This window comes from Heterodontus francisci, chromosome 27 (assembly GCF_036365525.1).
Source record: "Heterodontus francisci isolate sHetFra1 chromosome 27, sHetFra1.hap1, whole genome shotgun sequence".
NCBI classification, from domain to species: Eukaryota; Metazoa; Chordata; class Chondrichthyes; order Heterodontiformes; family Heterodontidae; genus Heterodontus; species Heterodontus francisci.
The window spans coordinates 13,040,868-13,057,821 of record NC_090397.1 but is presented as its reverse complement, the minus strand read 5'-3'; the positions used below and the strand labels follow the sequence as shown (position 1 = coordinate 13,057,821).

The 16,954-nt window shown below is 43.8% G+C and overlaps 1 protein-coding gene across 8 annotated transcripts in view; it reads left to right on the top strand.

Moving 5' to 3' along the window:
- Nucleotides 1–16,954, top strand: part of rassf8b (Ras association domain family member 8b) — a 114,067-nt gene that overhangs the window by 80,627 nt on the left and 16,486 nt on the right. For 5 of the 8 annotated variants that reach the window (XM_068058845.1, XM_068058838.1, XM_068058839.1 and 2 more), the window contains 2 exons: nucleotides 7,054–7,220; nucleotides 15,127–16,013. In XM_068058845.1, the coding sequence (XP_067914946.1) occupies nucleotides 7,115–7,220; nucleotides 15,127–16,013 (993 nt within the window). In that variant the 5' untranslated portion in view covers nucleotides 7,054–7,114. Of the gene's footprint in view, nucleotides 1–2,566; nucleotides 2,898–4,477; nucleotides 4,741–7,053; nucleotides 7,221–15,126; nucleotides 16,014–16,954 lie in introns of those variants that run through there. The other 3 variants (XM_068058840.1, XM_068058841.1, XM_068058842.1) reach the window with 3 other exon arrangements.

Below are 16,954 nucleotides of genomic sequence, written 5' to 3'. Positions count from 1 at the left end.
CCGGACTGAATATTGAGTTCAATAATTTCAGAGCATGACGGGGCCCCCCATTTTACTTTTATTTTTAGTTATTTTTTTATTTATTTTTTTGTTTATTTTATTTCACCTTAGTTTGTTCAGTTTGCTTACCCACTGTTTTATTTCATGTTTGTACTTGCTGTTCAATTTTCAGTCTATTAACACCCTATCTGTACTAATGCTTTGTCTTTCAATACACCATTAACATATTGTTTGCCTTTGCTCCACGACCTTCTGGTCAGCTATTCTGTGACCTTGTCCAATCTACACATTCTCCTTTATTATCTCTTGCCCCACCCCCGCTTTACTTGCTAAAACCTTTCACGTTTCTAATATTTGCCAGTTCTGAAGAAGGGTCACTGACCTGAAACATTAGCTCTGTTTCTCTCTCCACAGATGCTGCCAGACCTGCTGAGTATTTCCAACATTTCTTGTTTTTATTTCAGATTTCCAGCATCCGCAGTATTTTGCTTTTATTATACTGGCGAGGCTGCAGTCCATCTGGTGTAAGTACATATGCAGTGCTGTTAGGGAGTTCCGGGTTTTTGACCCAGTGACAGCGAAGGAGCGGCGATATACTTCCAAGTCAGGATGTGGCTTGGAGGGGAACTTTCAGGTGGTGGTGCTCCCATGCATCTGCTGCCCTTGTCCTTCTAGGTAGTAGAGGTCGCAGGTTTGGTGAGACTGCACTGTAATACTGTGTGCAGTTTTATTCTCCACATTTCAGAAAGGATATACTTGCATTGGAGGCAGTACAGCGAAGGTTCACCAAATTGGTCCCTGGGCTGACGGTGTTGTCTGATGAGAGGCTGAGTAAATTGGGCCTATACCCTCTGGAGTCTAGAAGAAGGCGATCTCATTGAAACAATCAAGATTCTGAAGGGACTGGATGGAGTAGACACTGAGAGATTGTTTCTGCTGTTCGGGGAATCTAAAACCCGGGCAAAGTCTCAGGATGAGGGGCTGATCATTTAGGAATGAGATGAGGAGAAATCACTCAAAGGGTTGTGACTATTTGGAATTCTCTACCCCAGAGGGTTGTGGATGCTCCATCGTTGAATACATTTAAGGCTGGGATAGACAGATTTCTGGTGTCTCAGGGAATCAAGGGATATGGGGAGCGGGCAGGAAAGTGGAATTGAATCCTAAGATCAGCCGTGATCGTACTGAATGGCAGAGCAGGCTCGATGGTCCATACGGTCTACTCCTGCTCCTATTTCTTGTGTTCTTGTGCAGTCGAAGGAGCCTTGGCAAGTTGCTGCAGTGCATCTTGTAAATGGTACTTCTGCCATAGTTTTGGTTGTGAAGGGAGTGAATGTTGAAGGTGCTGGATGGGATGCCAATCAAACAGGCTTCTCTGTCCTGGATGGTATCGAGCTTCTTGAGTGTTATTGGAGCTGCACTCATCCAGGCAAGTGGAGAGTATTCCATCACACTCCTGACTTGTGCCTTATAGATGGTGGACAGGCTTTGGGGAGTCAGGAGGTGAGTTACTCGCCGCAGAATTCCCAGCCTCTGACCTGCTCTTGTAGCCACGGCATTTATGTGGCTGGCCCAGTTCAGTTTCTGGTCAATGGTAACTCCTAGGATGTTGATAGTGGGGGATTTAGAGATGGTGATGTCGGTGAATGTCGAGAGGAGTTGGTTAGATTCTCTCTTGTTGGAGATGGTCATTGCCTGGCACTTGAGTGACGCAAATGTTACTTGCCACTTATCAGCCCAAGCCTGGATGTTGTCCAGGTCTTGCTGCATGTAGGGGTTTGTACAGTAAATGAGGGTGGGGATTGTATGGTGTCTAGTTGTGGACTGCCACTTTACATGAAAGAACATTTAAAATATTCCTGTTTTTGTTTTTAAAAAAAAAACAAAAGTTGATTTTATTTGCTAAGATTTGACTGCTTTGGTGCAAGACTTGGCAACATGGCAACAATTCAAATGAGTTTTGGGAGCAGGCTGTTCTCAGGGCTGAGCCCTCCCTGAATATTCCCTGTGAGGGCCCCTTTTAAGATGTATAGTACTGTCTTGATGCGTAAACATTTACATGTCAGGAACTGGTCAGTCTTACTCTTGGATCAGAAAGTCTTTTGTGCATTGTTTAGTTCCTTTCCCACACGCAACCCTCCCACCCCTTCAAAAGAAACTGAACATTTTCTTGAATAAAAATGGCAACTTTTAAGGTCTTAAAGTGCAGGAAACTGAAAAGGAAATTGGGGAAAAAAACTTTTTGCATGTTACTGGTGTCAGAACTAGAATTCGCTGGAAACTCCAAGACAAAACAAAAGGACCCTAAAAGTTGTCATATTTATTGAAGTGCAGGAAACAAACTTTATTTGGTTTGGAGCTTAGCTGAAGCCATCGAACTTCAGTTCTAACACCATTAACATGCAAATAGGATCAGTTTCCATAAACTAGCTGATGTCAGCTCTTCCTTTCCACTGTACAGCCCAGCAAGAGGTCGTTAAATAACCTGGCCCTCTATTTCTGTAATTTGAAGTTACGTTTCTAACATGCACTTTACTGTTTTCTTTTAAAATTCCGATGGTAAAGAGGGGGAGGGAGGGAGTTGCAGAGTGATGCAGCTGCTGGGCTTGCCCCTGCTAAGCCTTACAAGGTAGTTTTTTTTTGTAGTTTTCATTGACCACATGAGAAAATTTTTTTCCTCCTGATGTTTGAGTTTAGTTCAGTGCAGAGCAGTGTGAAGGACATATCGCCCTAAGGGATATGGAGACTGAGCTTAGCTGCAGCAGCAGCCAGCACAGGGAGTACAGACAATGGAATGTTTAACTACAGAAAGCTGAATTACCCACGGTTATCCCGTAGCCTCTTTACTGCCAGTCAGTTGGAGCTGGTGTTGGAAGGAAGCACTGCATTCCCGGTAGGTAAGGAATCTTGGTAACGCTGTAAACTGTTAATTCCAGTCACTGCCTGATAATCTAGGATGATTTTTTTTTTAAAAGAGTAAAATAAAGTAAAACTGTTTCTTTATTTGTTGAATTGAGGTCCAGACAGTGGATCGAGCTGGTGGAAAATTCAGCAACCACTCTTTCATTTAGCTTGGTCTGATCAGCTTGTCAAAAGTAGACAGATTTATACTGAGATTTTGTTTAAACTGAATCAAGACTTCATTTCTTGTTTTGAAAATATGCTGGTCGGGACGATCATTGTGGAGGTTTTAAACTTTGACAATAAGTATCTGCTATTGTTTTGAAGGTTCAAGAGCCAAAAAAAGTCAGACGCACATGTTGTGTGCATTAGCAGGTAATTTAGTAGCAATTTTCCAGTCCTTAGTGCCAATGATAGAGTGTCTGCTGACCATGTGGATACTGAAGCTTGAAAAGCTCACTTATCCCTCCTCCCATATTTAGACATTGGGTATGATCATGCTACAAACATACATTACAATACATTCAATTCTGTTTTATTTTACCCTTTCGGCTGAAATGCAGCCTTTTCTAAACCACTTTGTGGTTTGAAGAACCCAACAATAAGGGGATATTGTTTTAAATTTCCCCCTCATCCTTTCCCCTCCCCTCCGATCATTTTCTCTTCCAGCCCAATACAAAGTACTCTTGTGAGCATAACTTGCTGTCAACAGTGAGATATCTTCTCTCCAGAGCTTTGCCTTGTCTGTAGACTCTTGTTACTGTTTTTTCTCCTTTCTGCATTCTTGCTGTATTTTAGCATCTGGATCTGCAGATGATGGATCCAATATCTCAAATTTCATTAATATTTGGACTGGCTCAAGCTCTATGTTGTGGGTGGGTGGTGGTGGTGGGGGGGGGGGGAGGGGGGAATGGGTGGGGTGGGGTCCGCTGAACTATTTCCCTTTGGTGTTTGGACAGTGCTTAACATATTGAGTGACTGACGCTGGGTTATTGTACAGTTTGTTTAGTTTTCTGCAGCAGAAAAGTTACTGAGGCACATGGTGCTCACACATGAGGGATAATATAACCTCAGGCAAGTGATGGGATTGAGATAAAAGGGCCAATCTCCTCCAGTGCAGAGTCCATCATCTCCGCCACACTCACTGGCAGGAGTGTGCAGTTTTTATCATGCAGCTGCTGTTGTAAAATTTACTAGTTTTCTAGGTGCCCTTCCACAACCTAAAGTCATTTACACAAGTGCATACGACGTAAGGTTTGAAAGCGCCTTTAAGTGGGAAGACATTGAATTGTTCTGTGTAGATAACCCAGGGCCTGATAGTCTACATCCTAGGGTCTGAAAGGAAGTGGCAGTAGAGCTAGTGGATCCATTGGTTATAATATTCCAAAATTCTCTGGATACGGGGAAGGTTCCAGTGGATTGGAAAAAAGCTAATGTAATGCCCTTATTCAAAAAGGGAGGGAGGCAGAAAGTAGGAAACTATAGACCAGTTAGTTTAACATCTGTCGTTGGGAAATTGTTAGAATCCATTATTAAGGAAGTAATAACAGGACATTTAGAGTAGGCGGTCATGTGTCACCTTTGGCATGTTTCCGGCAGTTCCTGCAGCCATACCGGTGCCAAACGTCGTGCTCTGCACTCCTTTGGACCCCACCAGAAAGGCCGAGAGGGGGGTTTTGACGCTTGGGCAACTCTCAACCTCCATACATTCGCCCAGGCATGCGCCATGGAGAGGTCACTCCATAGTTGCCTCACAGCGACTGACACCACTGACCACCTCTAGGCGCTTACCCATTGTCTCTCGAGACAAGGAGGCCAAAGAAGAAGAAGAAGATAACGGTAAGTAACGGTCAAGGCCCAGAGATTTATGGTGCCGTTTAAAACTGTTAGCTGTGCTGGAACAATACTTTTGATTGCAGATGTGCTGAATGAGTTTAAGGAAACATGCAGTGGGGTTTTTTAAAAGCTAAAATCCAGCCCTCGGTAAAACTAGTGCATTTCCAGTTTTCCATAGTTTCCATGGCTATCTCTCTGGTTTTCTCTCCCCCATTGTACTTCAAGTATCTGAGACATTCTCAGAAGGAAGTGAGTTCCGATCTGTCACTTAAATGAAGGTGCATGTTTCCGCAATGATGTTGCTCCTTGACAGCTTGCTTGAAGTTAGAACTTTCTCTCCAGTCACAATTGATGTAGCTTGTTTTATTAGGCTGGAATTGCTGACAGGATGATTCCACATAAAATTTAAGTTGCTTCAACTATATTACAACTTCTGCATCCTTCAGCATTGTCCCCAGTTAATTAGTACCATTACGTAAGGATTCACCCTAAAATTAACTTGTCAGTTTAGCAGTAGTTTGTCCTGGGATTGAGACCTTGAGCCATGTTGATGGATGGGGCCTGTTATTAAGTTGCTAGTGACAGTTAAAATTGCCTTGATGGCTCCCTGTTAATTTGTGCTGACCACTGCCCTATTGTTCAGGATGTGCTACCGATTTGTTTTAACCTGAATCTATTGAGTTCTTGGCATTCCACGGAATGGAATTTAAACTTCAGCATTTTTACACTGGCCACCCTTTTCTAATTTAAAAAAATGCAATAAATCACTGGTAATGCTTGGTGACTTTTTTATTTGTTGTGCAGAGTTTTGTGATGCATAATTGCAATTTTTTTGTTCAATGCTGTTTTGTAGTACGCCAGCGGGTGCAGTGGGTATCTCCTAGCAGGCACGGTGGAATACACTAGCAGGCATGGTGGAATACACTAGCGGGTGCAGTGGTGATGTGCTTTTTAGTTAATCACATTTTTGCTCACTCATTAATATAAATAACGTCTACGATTTTACTTTGTGCCCGAATATTTATTTTCTAGCCCAACTGTTGGTTGGTTGGTGCTGTCAAGTACTAGTTTTAAAATGTACATCAGATTTAAGATTCTGCCGGCAGTCTTGGATTGAGTGACTGAAGAACCCCCGAAAAGTACATTAATACCTGAGCAGTTGGCAGCAGCTGGCACCTATTGTCAGGCGGCGAATCTAACTATACGGCCAGCAGTGAGGTGTGCCCTTTAAGACCAGTAATTGTTTTTCCATGAGCTGCAAAAAGAGTTTTCTATTCTTGTCTGGCTAAGATGAGGATGAAGTGGGAAGATACATACTCCAGGGATTTGTGCAGAAACACCACTGGGCGCCAAGGTCCCTACATCCCTGATTTGTACTCCTGTTCTTTTGATCAGTACAGCGTTCGTGTTCCCTCTTAATTAAGTGTCCAGATCCCAGACTACCCTGGTACTAATGGGCCAGAGAGCTGTGTCAGCTTGGCCCAGTGGTAGCACTCTCCCCTCTTGAGTCAGAAGTTCATGGTTTCAAGCCCCACTCAAGAGATTTGAGCGCATAATCCAGGCTGATATTCTAGTGCAGCACTGAGGGAATGCTGCACTGTTGAAGCTGCTGTATTTCATTGGGATATTAAACAGCAGCCCCGTCTGCCCTCTCAGGTGGACATAAAAGATGTCATAGAGAGAAACAGGCCCTTCGGCCCACCGAGTCTGCGCCAACCATCAACCACCCATTTATACTAATCCTACGTTAATCCCATTTCCCTCTCCCATTCCCACCTTCCCTCAATTCTCCTACCACCTACCTACACTAGGGGCAGTTTACAATGGCCAATTTACCTATTAACCCGCAAGTCTTTGGCATGTGGGAGGAAACTGGAGCACCCGGAGGAAACCCACGCAGACACAGGGAGAACTTGTAAACTCCACACAGGCAGTACCCGGAATTGAACCCGGGTCACTGGAGCTGTGAGGCTGCGGTGCTAACCACTGCGCTACTGTGCCGCCCCATTACTGTCATTGCACTCTTCAAAGAAGACAGGGGAGCTCTGTGTGGTAATTGTTCTTCTTCATCTTTAGCAGTTGTTTCAATTGGAGGTTTACTTGAGCTGTAAAATTTTTCACACACTAACACAGCAATGTAGAGTCAAAAGATCAATAACTTCCAATAATTTTACATTAGTATCGTTTATCACTTCAGAAATCAAGAAAGTCCTTAATGTACAAACAGTTGACATCTTCTTGTAATTGGAGTTCTGGTCGTTAATCAATACAGTAAATAACATTCGTGCCTAATAATTGTTTTATCATGTGTTACAGTTGGTGACTGCCAGTCTGCCACATCCACATTTCCTAGGCATTGAGGATGAGCTGATGGTATATGATGGAGCTGAAGGTATGGGTGGATGGAGTCCAGCGCATTGTGTGTGGTGTCACAGAAGTTACAACCTGCCAAGAGGTCGTCATTGCCCTTGCTCAAGCCATAGGTAAGATGCTATTAATCCCTTGTTTAGTTGTGTGGGTGGGAGATTTTCTTTCCAGCTGTGGGAAAGAACCTGACCTTTGTTTCACAGCAGCTACGTGTGACCTGGCCATGATCAGGAACTCAACGGAGTTGAGAAGCTGAGCTCAGCTGTACTGTTCAGTAATGCACTGTGCTGGTCCTCTGGCATTACTGTGGAGGCATGCTGTGTGTTCATGTGCTTCAAGTGTACTGTCTCAGAATGATTGCCTAGATATAATATTTATAATGATATATCTTATGTCTGTCATGGACCTGATGGGCATTGAGCCTGCCCTCATTGTCAGTGGTTGTATTTATGTATTTTTTGTTTCTCTCCATTTGCTTATTTTATACATGGTTACTGATCATATTATTTAGATCTTTTCTCTCCAGTTTTAATTTTCTGTCGCAAGGTGGTCCCCTCAGCACCAGTTCACTAGATGACTGCGTCTGTGGTGAATTCCAAACACTCACTGTCACCTTCCCCTCCTCCCCAGACATTCTCAATGTCTCTCCCTCCTCCCCAGCATCACCTCTGACCTCCCTGTCAGATCTGCCGCTGGTTCCAATCAGGCCTCATCTGATTCCATTGCCGCTGCTGCTGCTGATTCTTTTGGTCATCTGAGCTGCCGCCCCACTGATCCTTTCCATTGTGTGGCCACCACTGTAGTCAGTAAAGGTGTTAGAGCAGACCTGTAAACTAAGCAAAATAGGCCAAGCTACTGACTGCTTGGGGGATGCTGACAGCTGTTGGGGGGTGGGGGAAGCAAGAAAGACGTGTTAATATGGAGCCTTTCATGACTTCTGGAGGCCCCAAAGTGCTTTACATCTAATGGCGAACCTTTGAAGTGTAGTCAGTGTTATAATGTAGGAAACACGTTAGCCAATTTGCAAACAGCAAACTCCCACAAATAGCAATGTGATAATGATGGGATAATCTGTTTTAGTGATGTCGGTTGAGGGATAAATATTGGCCAGGACACCAGGGAGAATTCCCCTGCTCTTCTTCAAAATAGCACCATGGGATCTTTTACATCTATCTGAGAGGGCGGGTCCTCCGTTTAATGTCATCCGAAAGACGGCACCTCTGGCACTGCCTCGGTGCCTCAGCACTCCCTCAGTACTGCACTGGAATGTCGTCCTGGATTTTGTGCTCAAATAAAAAAAAAAAAATCTCTGGAGTGGGCCTCGACTCACAACCTTCTCATTCGGGAGAGAGCTGCCATTAATATAATGAAGCAAGGTGTTGGCCAGAAATGGCAGGCAGAGAGGAGCCTGACAGACCTGAAGCAGCTGGGAGAACTTGGGCTACATGTCCTCAGTCCAACCATCAATCAGTGTTTGTCACTTCCTTGCCATTCTCCTCCACCCTCCACCAAAACAGCCAGACCTTTTCCCCCTCCCACTTCTCCACCCCCATACTTCCTTGTCCCTCTCTACTCCTCCTGAACCCTGAGACCCTCCCAATATTGACACTCCTGGACCAAGCCCCCTCCGCCCAGGACATCCTCCTAGATGTTAATTGTATATTAATTTTATGCAGGTGGTGGGCATTAACTGGGGTTTCATTTGTGCCTCAATAAATAGACACAGACGGAAACTGTGGTTGTTGGGTTAGGAGGTGCATAATGTTTATCTCTGTAAACAAATGCTTATAAATGTGTACAGAGATTGGCTCCAGTTCTATCCTTCACTGCCGGGCTTTCTAGAAAAGAACACTAGTGCTTACCCCACATGAGCTTTTGTCCCCAGCCGTAGCAGAGTTTCACAGCCTCTCTATGGCTTTTTTAATCCACAGGACCACCCACCTGCTCTGAGGCCCCAGAACTCCAGTGTCCATCTGCCAATATTTGACTTTACTTGCCTCTGATGGGGGAGGTAGAAGAGAATGTAGCCAACACATAGCAAACTCTTTTAAACGTAAAAAGCTGTGAGCCTGTTGAGTAGAAGGCGCCAGACTGGTCAGGTAGGAAGGGGAAGGGGAGGACGCAAGGCTTTGAGAGGGTTGGGTGCAAAGAGGAGGGAGCTGAGGCATCACGAAGGCTGTTGGTCTCCATTCTCCTACACGTCAATCAGCTAAAGAAAAAACATTGCTAGTCTCCTCTACCACTGGTCCCTTGTTGTCCATTCTGACCTGCGTGACAGTTAACCTGACAATCATTCACCGGTCACATTGCCCATTCTTGTTTGGAGAAGGGTTTGGAGGTACGGTGTGGCAGGAGTCTGAAGTCAGTGGGGCATTTTAGGGGTTGAGGGAAGGGCAGTGATTCTCTGCTGACCCACTGTGAACACCATTGCAGGTCCTCCTTCAGAACGTAATCCCGTGTTCAGTTTGAAAGAGAGGTCGGGATAAAACTGAATACATAAGCAAAGCAACATGAAATAATAATCAAGGTCACTGATTTACAGTTTCCACAAAAACATGAATGTTGTTTACTGAGTTCCAGCTGAAAAGAAAAAGCGACAATGCTTCCGGAATAATCTCTTATAAAAACGCCATTTGATTGTCTCAGCATCTATTGTAAATCAGTGGCTCTGATGTATTATAACAGGAAAAAAAGACTTGTGTTTATTTAGTGTGTTTCACAAACTCAGGACATCCCAAAACACATTATTGCCATTGAAGTTATTTTGAGGTGTAGTAACTGTTGTAACGCAGGAAATGAAGCAGCCATTTACACACAGCAAGATACCACAAGTAACAATGAGATAACAACCAGATAGTCTGTTGAGGAGTAAATGTTGGCCAGGACAGAGTGAACCCTTCCCCTGCCCTTTTTAGAAATAATGCATTGGGAACTTTTACGTCCACTGAGGGGACAGACAGGGTCATGGTCGTAATATCTTATCCGAAAGACGGCCCTTCCGACAGTACTGCACTCCCTCAGTATTGCACTGGAGTGTCAGCCTAGGTTTTATGTTCGACTTTCTGGACTGAGAATTGTATCCATGGCCACCTGATTCAGATGGGAAAGGGTTACCATCAGAGCAACACATCTGACACACTACATAGTGAATCCTCCCATCAATCTCACTCACCCTGAGAAGTGCCAGAGCTGATCCACTCCTTTATAAAACATTGTCCTCCAAGTTCCTGTGAGCAAAGCTACTGGAGATCAACAACAACATCTTCAATTAATTAATATAGCATCTTAAACATAGAAAAACATTCCAAAGGTGAATAACACTTTAAAACAAAATTATTCATTCTTGGGAGGTAGGCACCGCTAGCAAGGCCTGCATTTATTGCCCATCCCTAGTTATCCTTGAGAAGGTAGTGGTGAGCTGCCTTCTTGAACCACTGCAGTCCTTGCGTTTTAGGTATACCCACAGTGCAGTTAGGGAGGGAGCTGCAGGATTTTGACCCAGCAGTGGTAATAAAGTTATGCGTGCGTGTGTAGATCCTGTATTTCATGTCACACAACAACAATTTGCAATTCTATATTACCTTTAATATAGGAAACTGTCCCAAGGAATAGGAATGTAATCAGACAGAATTTGACTCAGTGCCACATAAGGAGTTATTATGACAGATGTCTAAAAACTTGTTTAAAGACACAGGTTTTAAAGGGAGAGAGAGGTGGAGAGGTTTAGGGAGGGAATTCCAGAGCTTAGGGGCCTAGGCAGCTAAAGGCACGGCCGCCAATGGTGGAGCAAAGGAAATCAGGGATGCTCAAGAGGACAGAATTAGAGGAATGCAGATATCGTGGAGGGTTGTGGGACTGGAAGAGATTCCAGAGATAGGGAAGGGCAAATTTAAATTTAAACATGAGGATGAGAATTTTCTAAATGAGGTTTTGCTGGACCGTGGTCAGCGAACACAGGGGTGATGGGTGAACGGGACTTGGTGCAAATATATTCTAAGCCTACTTTTCTATAAAGAAAGGCGAGATAGAAAGCCAGTTATTTGGAATGTACTGAGAGGTTTCCTTACCAATGGAATAGAAAAGGTTCAAAATTCCCACAGTTGGTGACTTAAATAGAATGGGAAAGAAATCCTAGCGTTTTATTCTGGATTCTGAGTTGCAGCATGAATAGGTGATTAGATTCTATTTGACCTCATCCTGCATCATGCCCTCATTAAACAATTAAACTTGAAAAAGAAAGAGTTTGCATTTATATAGCTCCTTTCACGACCTCAGAACACCTCAGACTGTTTTACAGCCAATGAAGTGCTTTGGACGTGTAGTTGCTGTTATAAAGTTATAAATTAGAAAATGATTACTTCACAGTTATATTAGAAATAACTGATGAAGGGTCACTGACCTGTAACATTAACTCAGCTTCTCTCTCTACAGATGCTGCAGGACCTGCTGAGTGTTTCCAGCATTTCTTGTTTTTATTTCAGATTTCCAGCATCTGCAGTATTTTGCTTTTATTTAACGGTTAGTTAGTTTCTGGCATTAATGGACACAGTCGCCCCCCTCTACTCTTTTTAGCAGCCTAACAACACATTGTGCATTACATAACAGACTTATTCAAATAAAGCAGCGTACCATTCAAATTTCTATGAGCAATATGGGGAGGAGATGGCTTTGTCCCAACAAAGAGCACTAGACCAATAGAGAATATTTATATTACTGAATAATGGAGAAGCTGGGGTTGTTCTTCTTTGAGCCAAAGGAGATTAAGGGGAGATTTGATAGAGGTGTACAAGATTATGACAGGTTTGGATAAGGTCGACAAAAGCTGTTCCCATTAACTTATTGTACAAGGACTAGGAGACACAGATTTAAGGTTTTGGGCAAGAGATGCAGGGGGAATGTGAGGAAGAACTTTTTTACGCAGCGGGTGGTAATGACCTGGAACTTGCTGCCCGCGAGGGTGGTGGAAGTGGAGATGATCAATGATTTCAAAAGGAAATTGGATGGGCACTTCAGGGAAATAAACTTGCAGGGCTACGGCGATAGAGCAAGGGAATGGGACTGAATGGATTGCTCTACAGAGAGCCAGCAAGGATTCAATGGGCTGAATGGTCTCCTTGTTCTGTGCCATAATGACCCTATAGCCGGGGTTTTCTGGACCCGGCATGCGTCCCCCATTTTACAGGTGGCAGCCAGTTAAGTGGCTGCCACTGGGCCTGCTGTCTTTGGCAGCCCTCTCCCAAGATCTGCTGGCCCAACCAGAGGGCTCACACTTCAGCAGCCTCAGCAGCACCACCGGGAGGGGTGGCCATTGCTGGGGCTACACCTGGAGGATGAGAGTGCATCAATTGACATGCGCCCTCACAACCAGGTAAGTGGGGTCTGGGGGTACCAGGGCCAGCCAGGCAGACCCTGTTAAGGTGGGGTGTAGCCGGGGTGTGCTCGGTGAGGGCAGGAGGTGCCGTTGCCACGAGGGTGACCATTGTCACGGGGAGGGCCCTTCAAGGGTGAAAAGAGTGCTCAAAAGAGGACGTAAAATGCCAGCGGAGGCAGGAAGTGAGCCACAGTGGCTCAATTGTGCTCCAGGCAGGCAGGTTGTATGCTGCCTTTCCCACCCCTGGCAAAATGGCATGGTGGCAGGAAAGCATCAGACACGCCATCTGATGCCTTCCCATGCCATTTGCCAGCCTTCCTGCCTCCAAGCCCATCCCCAAAGCCCCCATAAAATTCTAGCCTATGACTTTAACACACAATCCTGACAGAGTATCCCAATATCATTCTGTGACTGACAGTACCCCAATATCTCTGTTTTCCTATGCACCAAAGATCCCTCTACTGCTTTGAATCCACTGGTAATCAATTTGTGCCTGACAAATTCACAAATCAATATTTCCTATCAGCTGACATTTGCTTATGTTTGTAAAGTGAAGACAATGGCCAGTAAATCGAGTTACTTAGAGAATAATGTTCCCTTTCATTGAACACACAGCATAAGACCAGGGTTTAGATCGTAGCATGTTAGTACATGCTTGTTAATTCTGGTTCATAAAGGAGAACTGATGTATTGTGCCAACATTAACCAGCTTAAAATTTTAATTTGGATGGGAGGCTTTGAATTGTAAGACCTTACGCTAATCTCCTTCCTTAGGCTTCTAAGTAAATCAACATGCTGTGTAATTATGTAACCTACTGCAACCTCAATTTTAAAATTTACTGATTTTTACTTTTGAATAAATTGAGGTTTCATCGGTTGTCTGTTGAAAAAGTAATTTGAAAGAAAGACCTGCATTATACAGTGTATTACGGTCAAGTGAGGAGGGGTTGAAGGGCTTCCCTCTTTTCCCTCTCCTTGTTTGACCATTGCAGGTTTAATTCTTTTTTAAAGTGCATGTGCTGGCCAATTCAGTAGATGTTTGATTACTTACTTGCTATGATCATAACAAGAACCAATCGGACACATTTTCTTGAGTTAACAGAGAGAGGTTAACTTTATTGTACCTAAACTGAACTAATAATAAACAACACGCCAACTTTCACTCGCACACACACACTACAGGTTTACACACACATACACAAATAGGTTACAGAGTGGGGAAAGGTGGATTGGTTGAGTTAGAGTCCATAAAAATAAGATATACAGTCTGTGAAGTTCGGTGATTTGGCTGACTTCTATGAATTCAATGGTCCTGAGGCTTTTAGTTTGAGGAGTTAGACGACTGATTCGATGAGTCTCTCGGAGATAGCAATGCGGATTATGTCCTCCGACGGGGTTTCTGATTGTAGCTGGGGTATGCAAAGGTGGTCAGTCAACAAGCAGGATTTGAAAACTTTCAAGTTGGAATGGGGAGAGAGAGAGAGGGACCCCCACTTAGGATCTGCTCATGTCAGAGTCCAGTTACTACTTTTTCTGCTGCAGAGAAAAACACCAGTTTAAAATCACAGATGGGGAGGGGCTGGTCTCATGACAGTCACTCAGTGATTCAAACATAGCAGTGAACAGTATTTCTCTGCTTGCTGAAAAGGAACAGGTAGTTCCTTTAAACTTCCTGGGTCTTGGTTCTTGCTGGGGACCAATCAGACATTTTGTCACCCTCCTCACAGTCCTTTGCAATGCAAGTTACAGAGTAGCAGACTTGGTGATCATCTTAAGCTGCCAGCAGTTAACCCTTTTTAAAATATCTTTTTAAATTTCTTCCAAAAAAATATACAAATCCAGATCTCCAGTCAGTGGACCAAAGAAAATCATTCAACAAAACACACCGGAAGCAAGTGCCTTTCACAACCTCGGGTCATTTCAAAATGCTTTACAGCCAATTACTTTTTAAAGTGTAGTCATTATTGTAATATAGAAAACCTGGCAAATTGTGCACAGCAAGGTCCCACAAAGAGCAGTAAGATGAGCAAACAAATAATCTGTTGTACCGATGTTGGTTGAGGAATAAATATTGCCCAGGACAGTGCAGAGAACTCCTGGCTCTTCTCTGAAATAGTGCCAAGGAATCTTTTACATTCCGAAGAAGGGTCACTGACCCGAAACGTTAACTTTGCTTCTCTTTCCACAGATGCTGCCAGACCTGCTGAGTGGTTCCAGCATTTCTTGTTTTTATTTCAGATTTCCAGCATCCGCAGTATTTTGCTTTTATAATCTTTTACATTCACCTGAGAGAGCAGACAAGACATTGGTTTAATGACTCATCTAAAAGATGGCACCTCTAACAGTGCAGCACACCTTTGGTACTGCACTGAAGTGTCAGCCTAAATTTTGTGCTCAAGTCTCTGGGGTGGGTCTTGAACCCACAACCTTCTGACTCCGAGGCGAGAGTGCCACAGCTGACACATATGAGGTGAAGTATGAGCTGATCTAAGAGCTACTGAAAACTCTCATGGGAAAGTGCGCAAGAGCTCCCTCTTATCAGTGTAAGCAAAGCCACACTAGTATCAGCGGCATTTTCTAAAAGTTTAAAATAACCTGGAACAATTTGATTATATTTTAGACTCTTATTTTCCAATCCTTTTTTTTAATAGGAAGAACTGGTCGCTACACACTTATCGAAAAATGGAGGGAAACTGAGCGGCATCTAGCACCCCACGAGAATCCGCTCGTTGCCCTGAATAAATGGGGTCAGTATGCCAGTGACGTGCAGTTAATACTACGTCGTACAGGCCCTTCACTGAGCGAGCGACCCACTTCGGACAGTGTTGGTCGTGTGCCAGAAAGAACTTTATATAGACAGAGCCTTCCGCCACTGGCTAAACTGAGGCCCCAAAATGACAGATCATTAAAAAGGAAAGAACCGAAAAGAAAATCCTTGACTTTCACAGGAGGCCCTAAAGGGTTCATTGACATTTTTGGAAAAGGTAAGGAATCAGATATCAAGCACCAAGTTCTCAACTCCAGAAGCACAGTCGAAGAGTTGAAGAAACTGGTTCTTCTGCAAAAAGAGAAGCTTCACACTCTGGAGAGGCAACTGGAATCTAACAAGGTGGAAATGAAATACTGGGAGGGGAAGGCAAACTTCAGATTCGAAGAAGAAATTCTGAGGTTGGGACAAAGAATCAAAAAGAATGAAATTGAGATTGAGGAAGAAGAATTTTGGGAGAATGAGTGGCAGATCGAGCAGGAAAATGAAAAGCAGCTTATGGAGCAGCTCGAGGAGGTAAAACTGAGGATCATGGAATGTGAGGAGAAGTTAAAGGACTATATGTGGAAAATTCAGAAGATAGAGAACGGCATCGAAGCTGAGAAGCTTCAGCAGGAGTTACGAGGAGCTCAAGTCAATGAGGCAGAAGTTACAGGGAATCTTATCAAAATCAAAAACGATATCGAGCTCAAGTGCCAACATAGTACAAGACTGCAGAACAGCCTGAGAGCTGTGGAAAGGACTTTAGGACAAGCCAATAAAAAGCTTCAGGTAACTGAACTGATTATCCTACAATCTGCACTCGCAAAAATAGTTGGCAAGTATTGGTGTTGCATTTAAAGAACGTGTCTGGAATTTGAGTACTTAGGTTCTCAGAGAATACTTGTAGGCCAGAATAGAAACCTCATTAGACATCTTCATTTTAATTAAAAAGTTTGTTTATTTTAACTCAGGCTATGTTGTTTTTATAAACGAAGTTCAGTCAGCACTCGCCACCTGGTAAGGAAGAGGGAAAATATGAAACAAGACAGATTTTGACTGCATTAGGGACCAGTAGTGCAGTCTGCCCTCCAGAGGTGTCTCAGCAGACAGTACAGTGTCCTGTGTAATTTTTTTATATCTGTTCTCAGTGTATTTATTGTCCCCTCCCACTAACAACTGAGTGACTTCTTCACCTGTCACTGAGAGCCAGCTTCACAGTGTGGGAATAGTAAAGGACAGCAGGTTTCCTTCTCTGAAGGATATTAGTGAACCACTTGGGTTTTTAACAACAATCTGGCAGCTTTAATGGTCATTGATCCTGTCCGGTGCTAGCCCACAAATTACCAGATCGATTTCAAGACTTGGAAATGTAGGAACGGGGGAGGCCATTCAGTTAGTCGAGCCTGTTCTGCCATTCAGTTAGATCATGGCTGATCTGTATTTTAACTCCAATTACCCACCTTCGTTCCAGATCCCTTGCCTAACAAAAAATCGATCAGTCTCAGTTATTACATTTTTATTGACCGCCCCCCACCCCCCCCCCCCCCCATTCCCAGCCTCAACAGCTTTTAGCGGGAGAGAGTTCCAGATTGTCACCACCCTTTGTTTGAAGAAGTGTTCCTGACAGCACCCCTGAATAGCGTAGCTCTTAATTTTAAGGTTTTGCTTCCTTATTCTGGGCTCCCCCACACAAAACATATCCTTTAATCATCTTAAAAACTTCAGTTGGA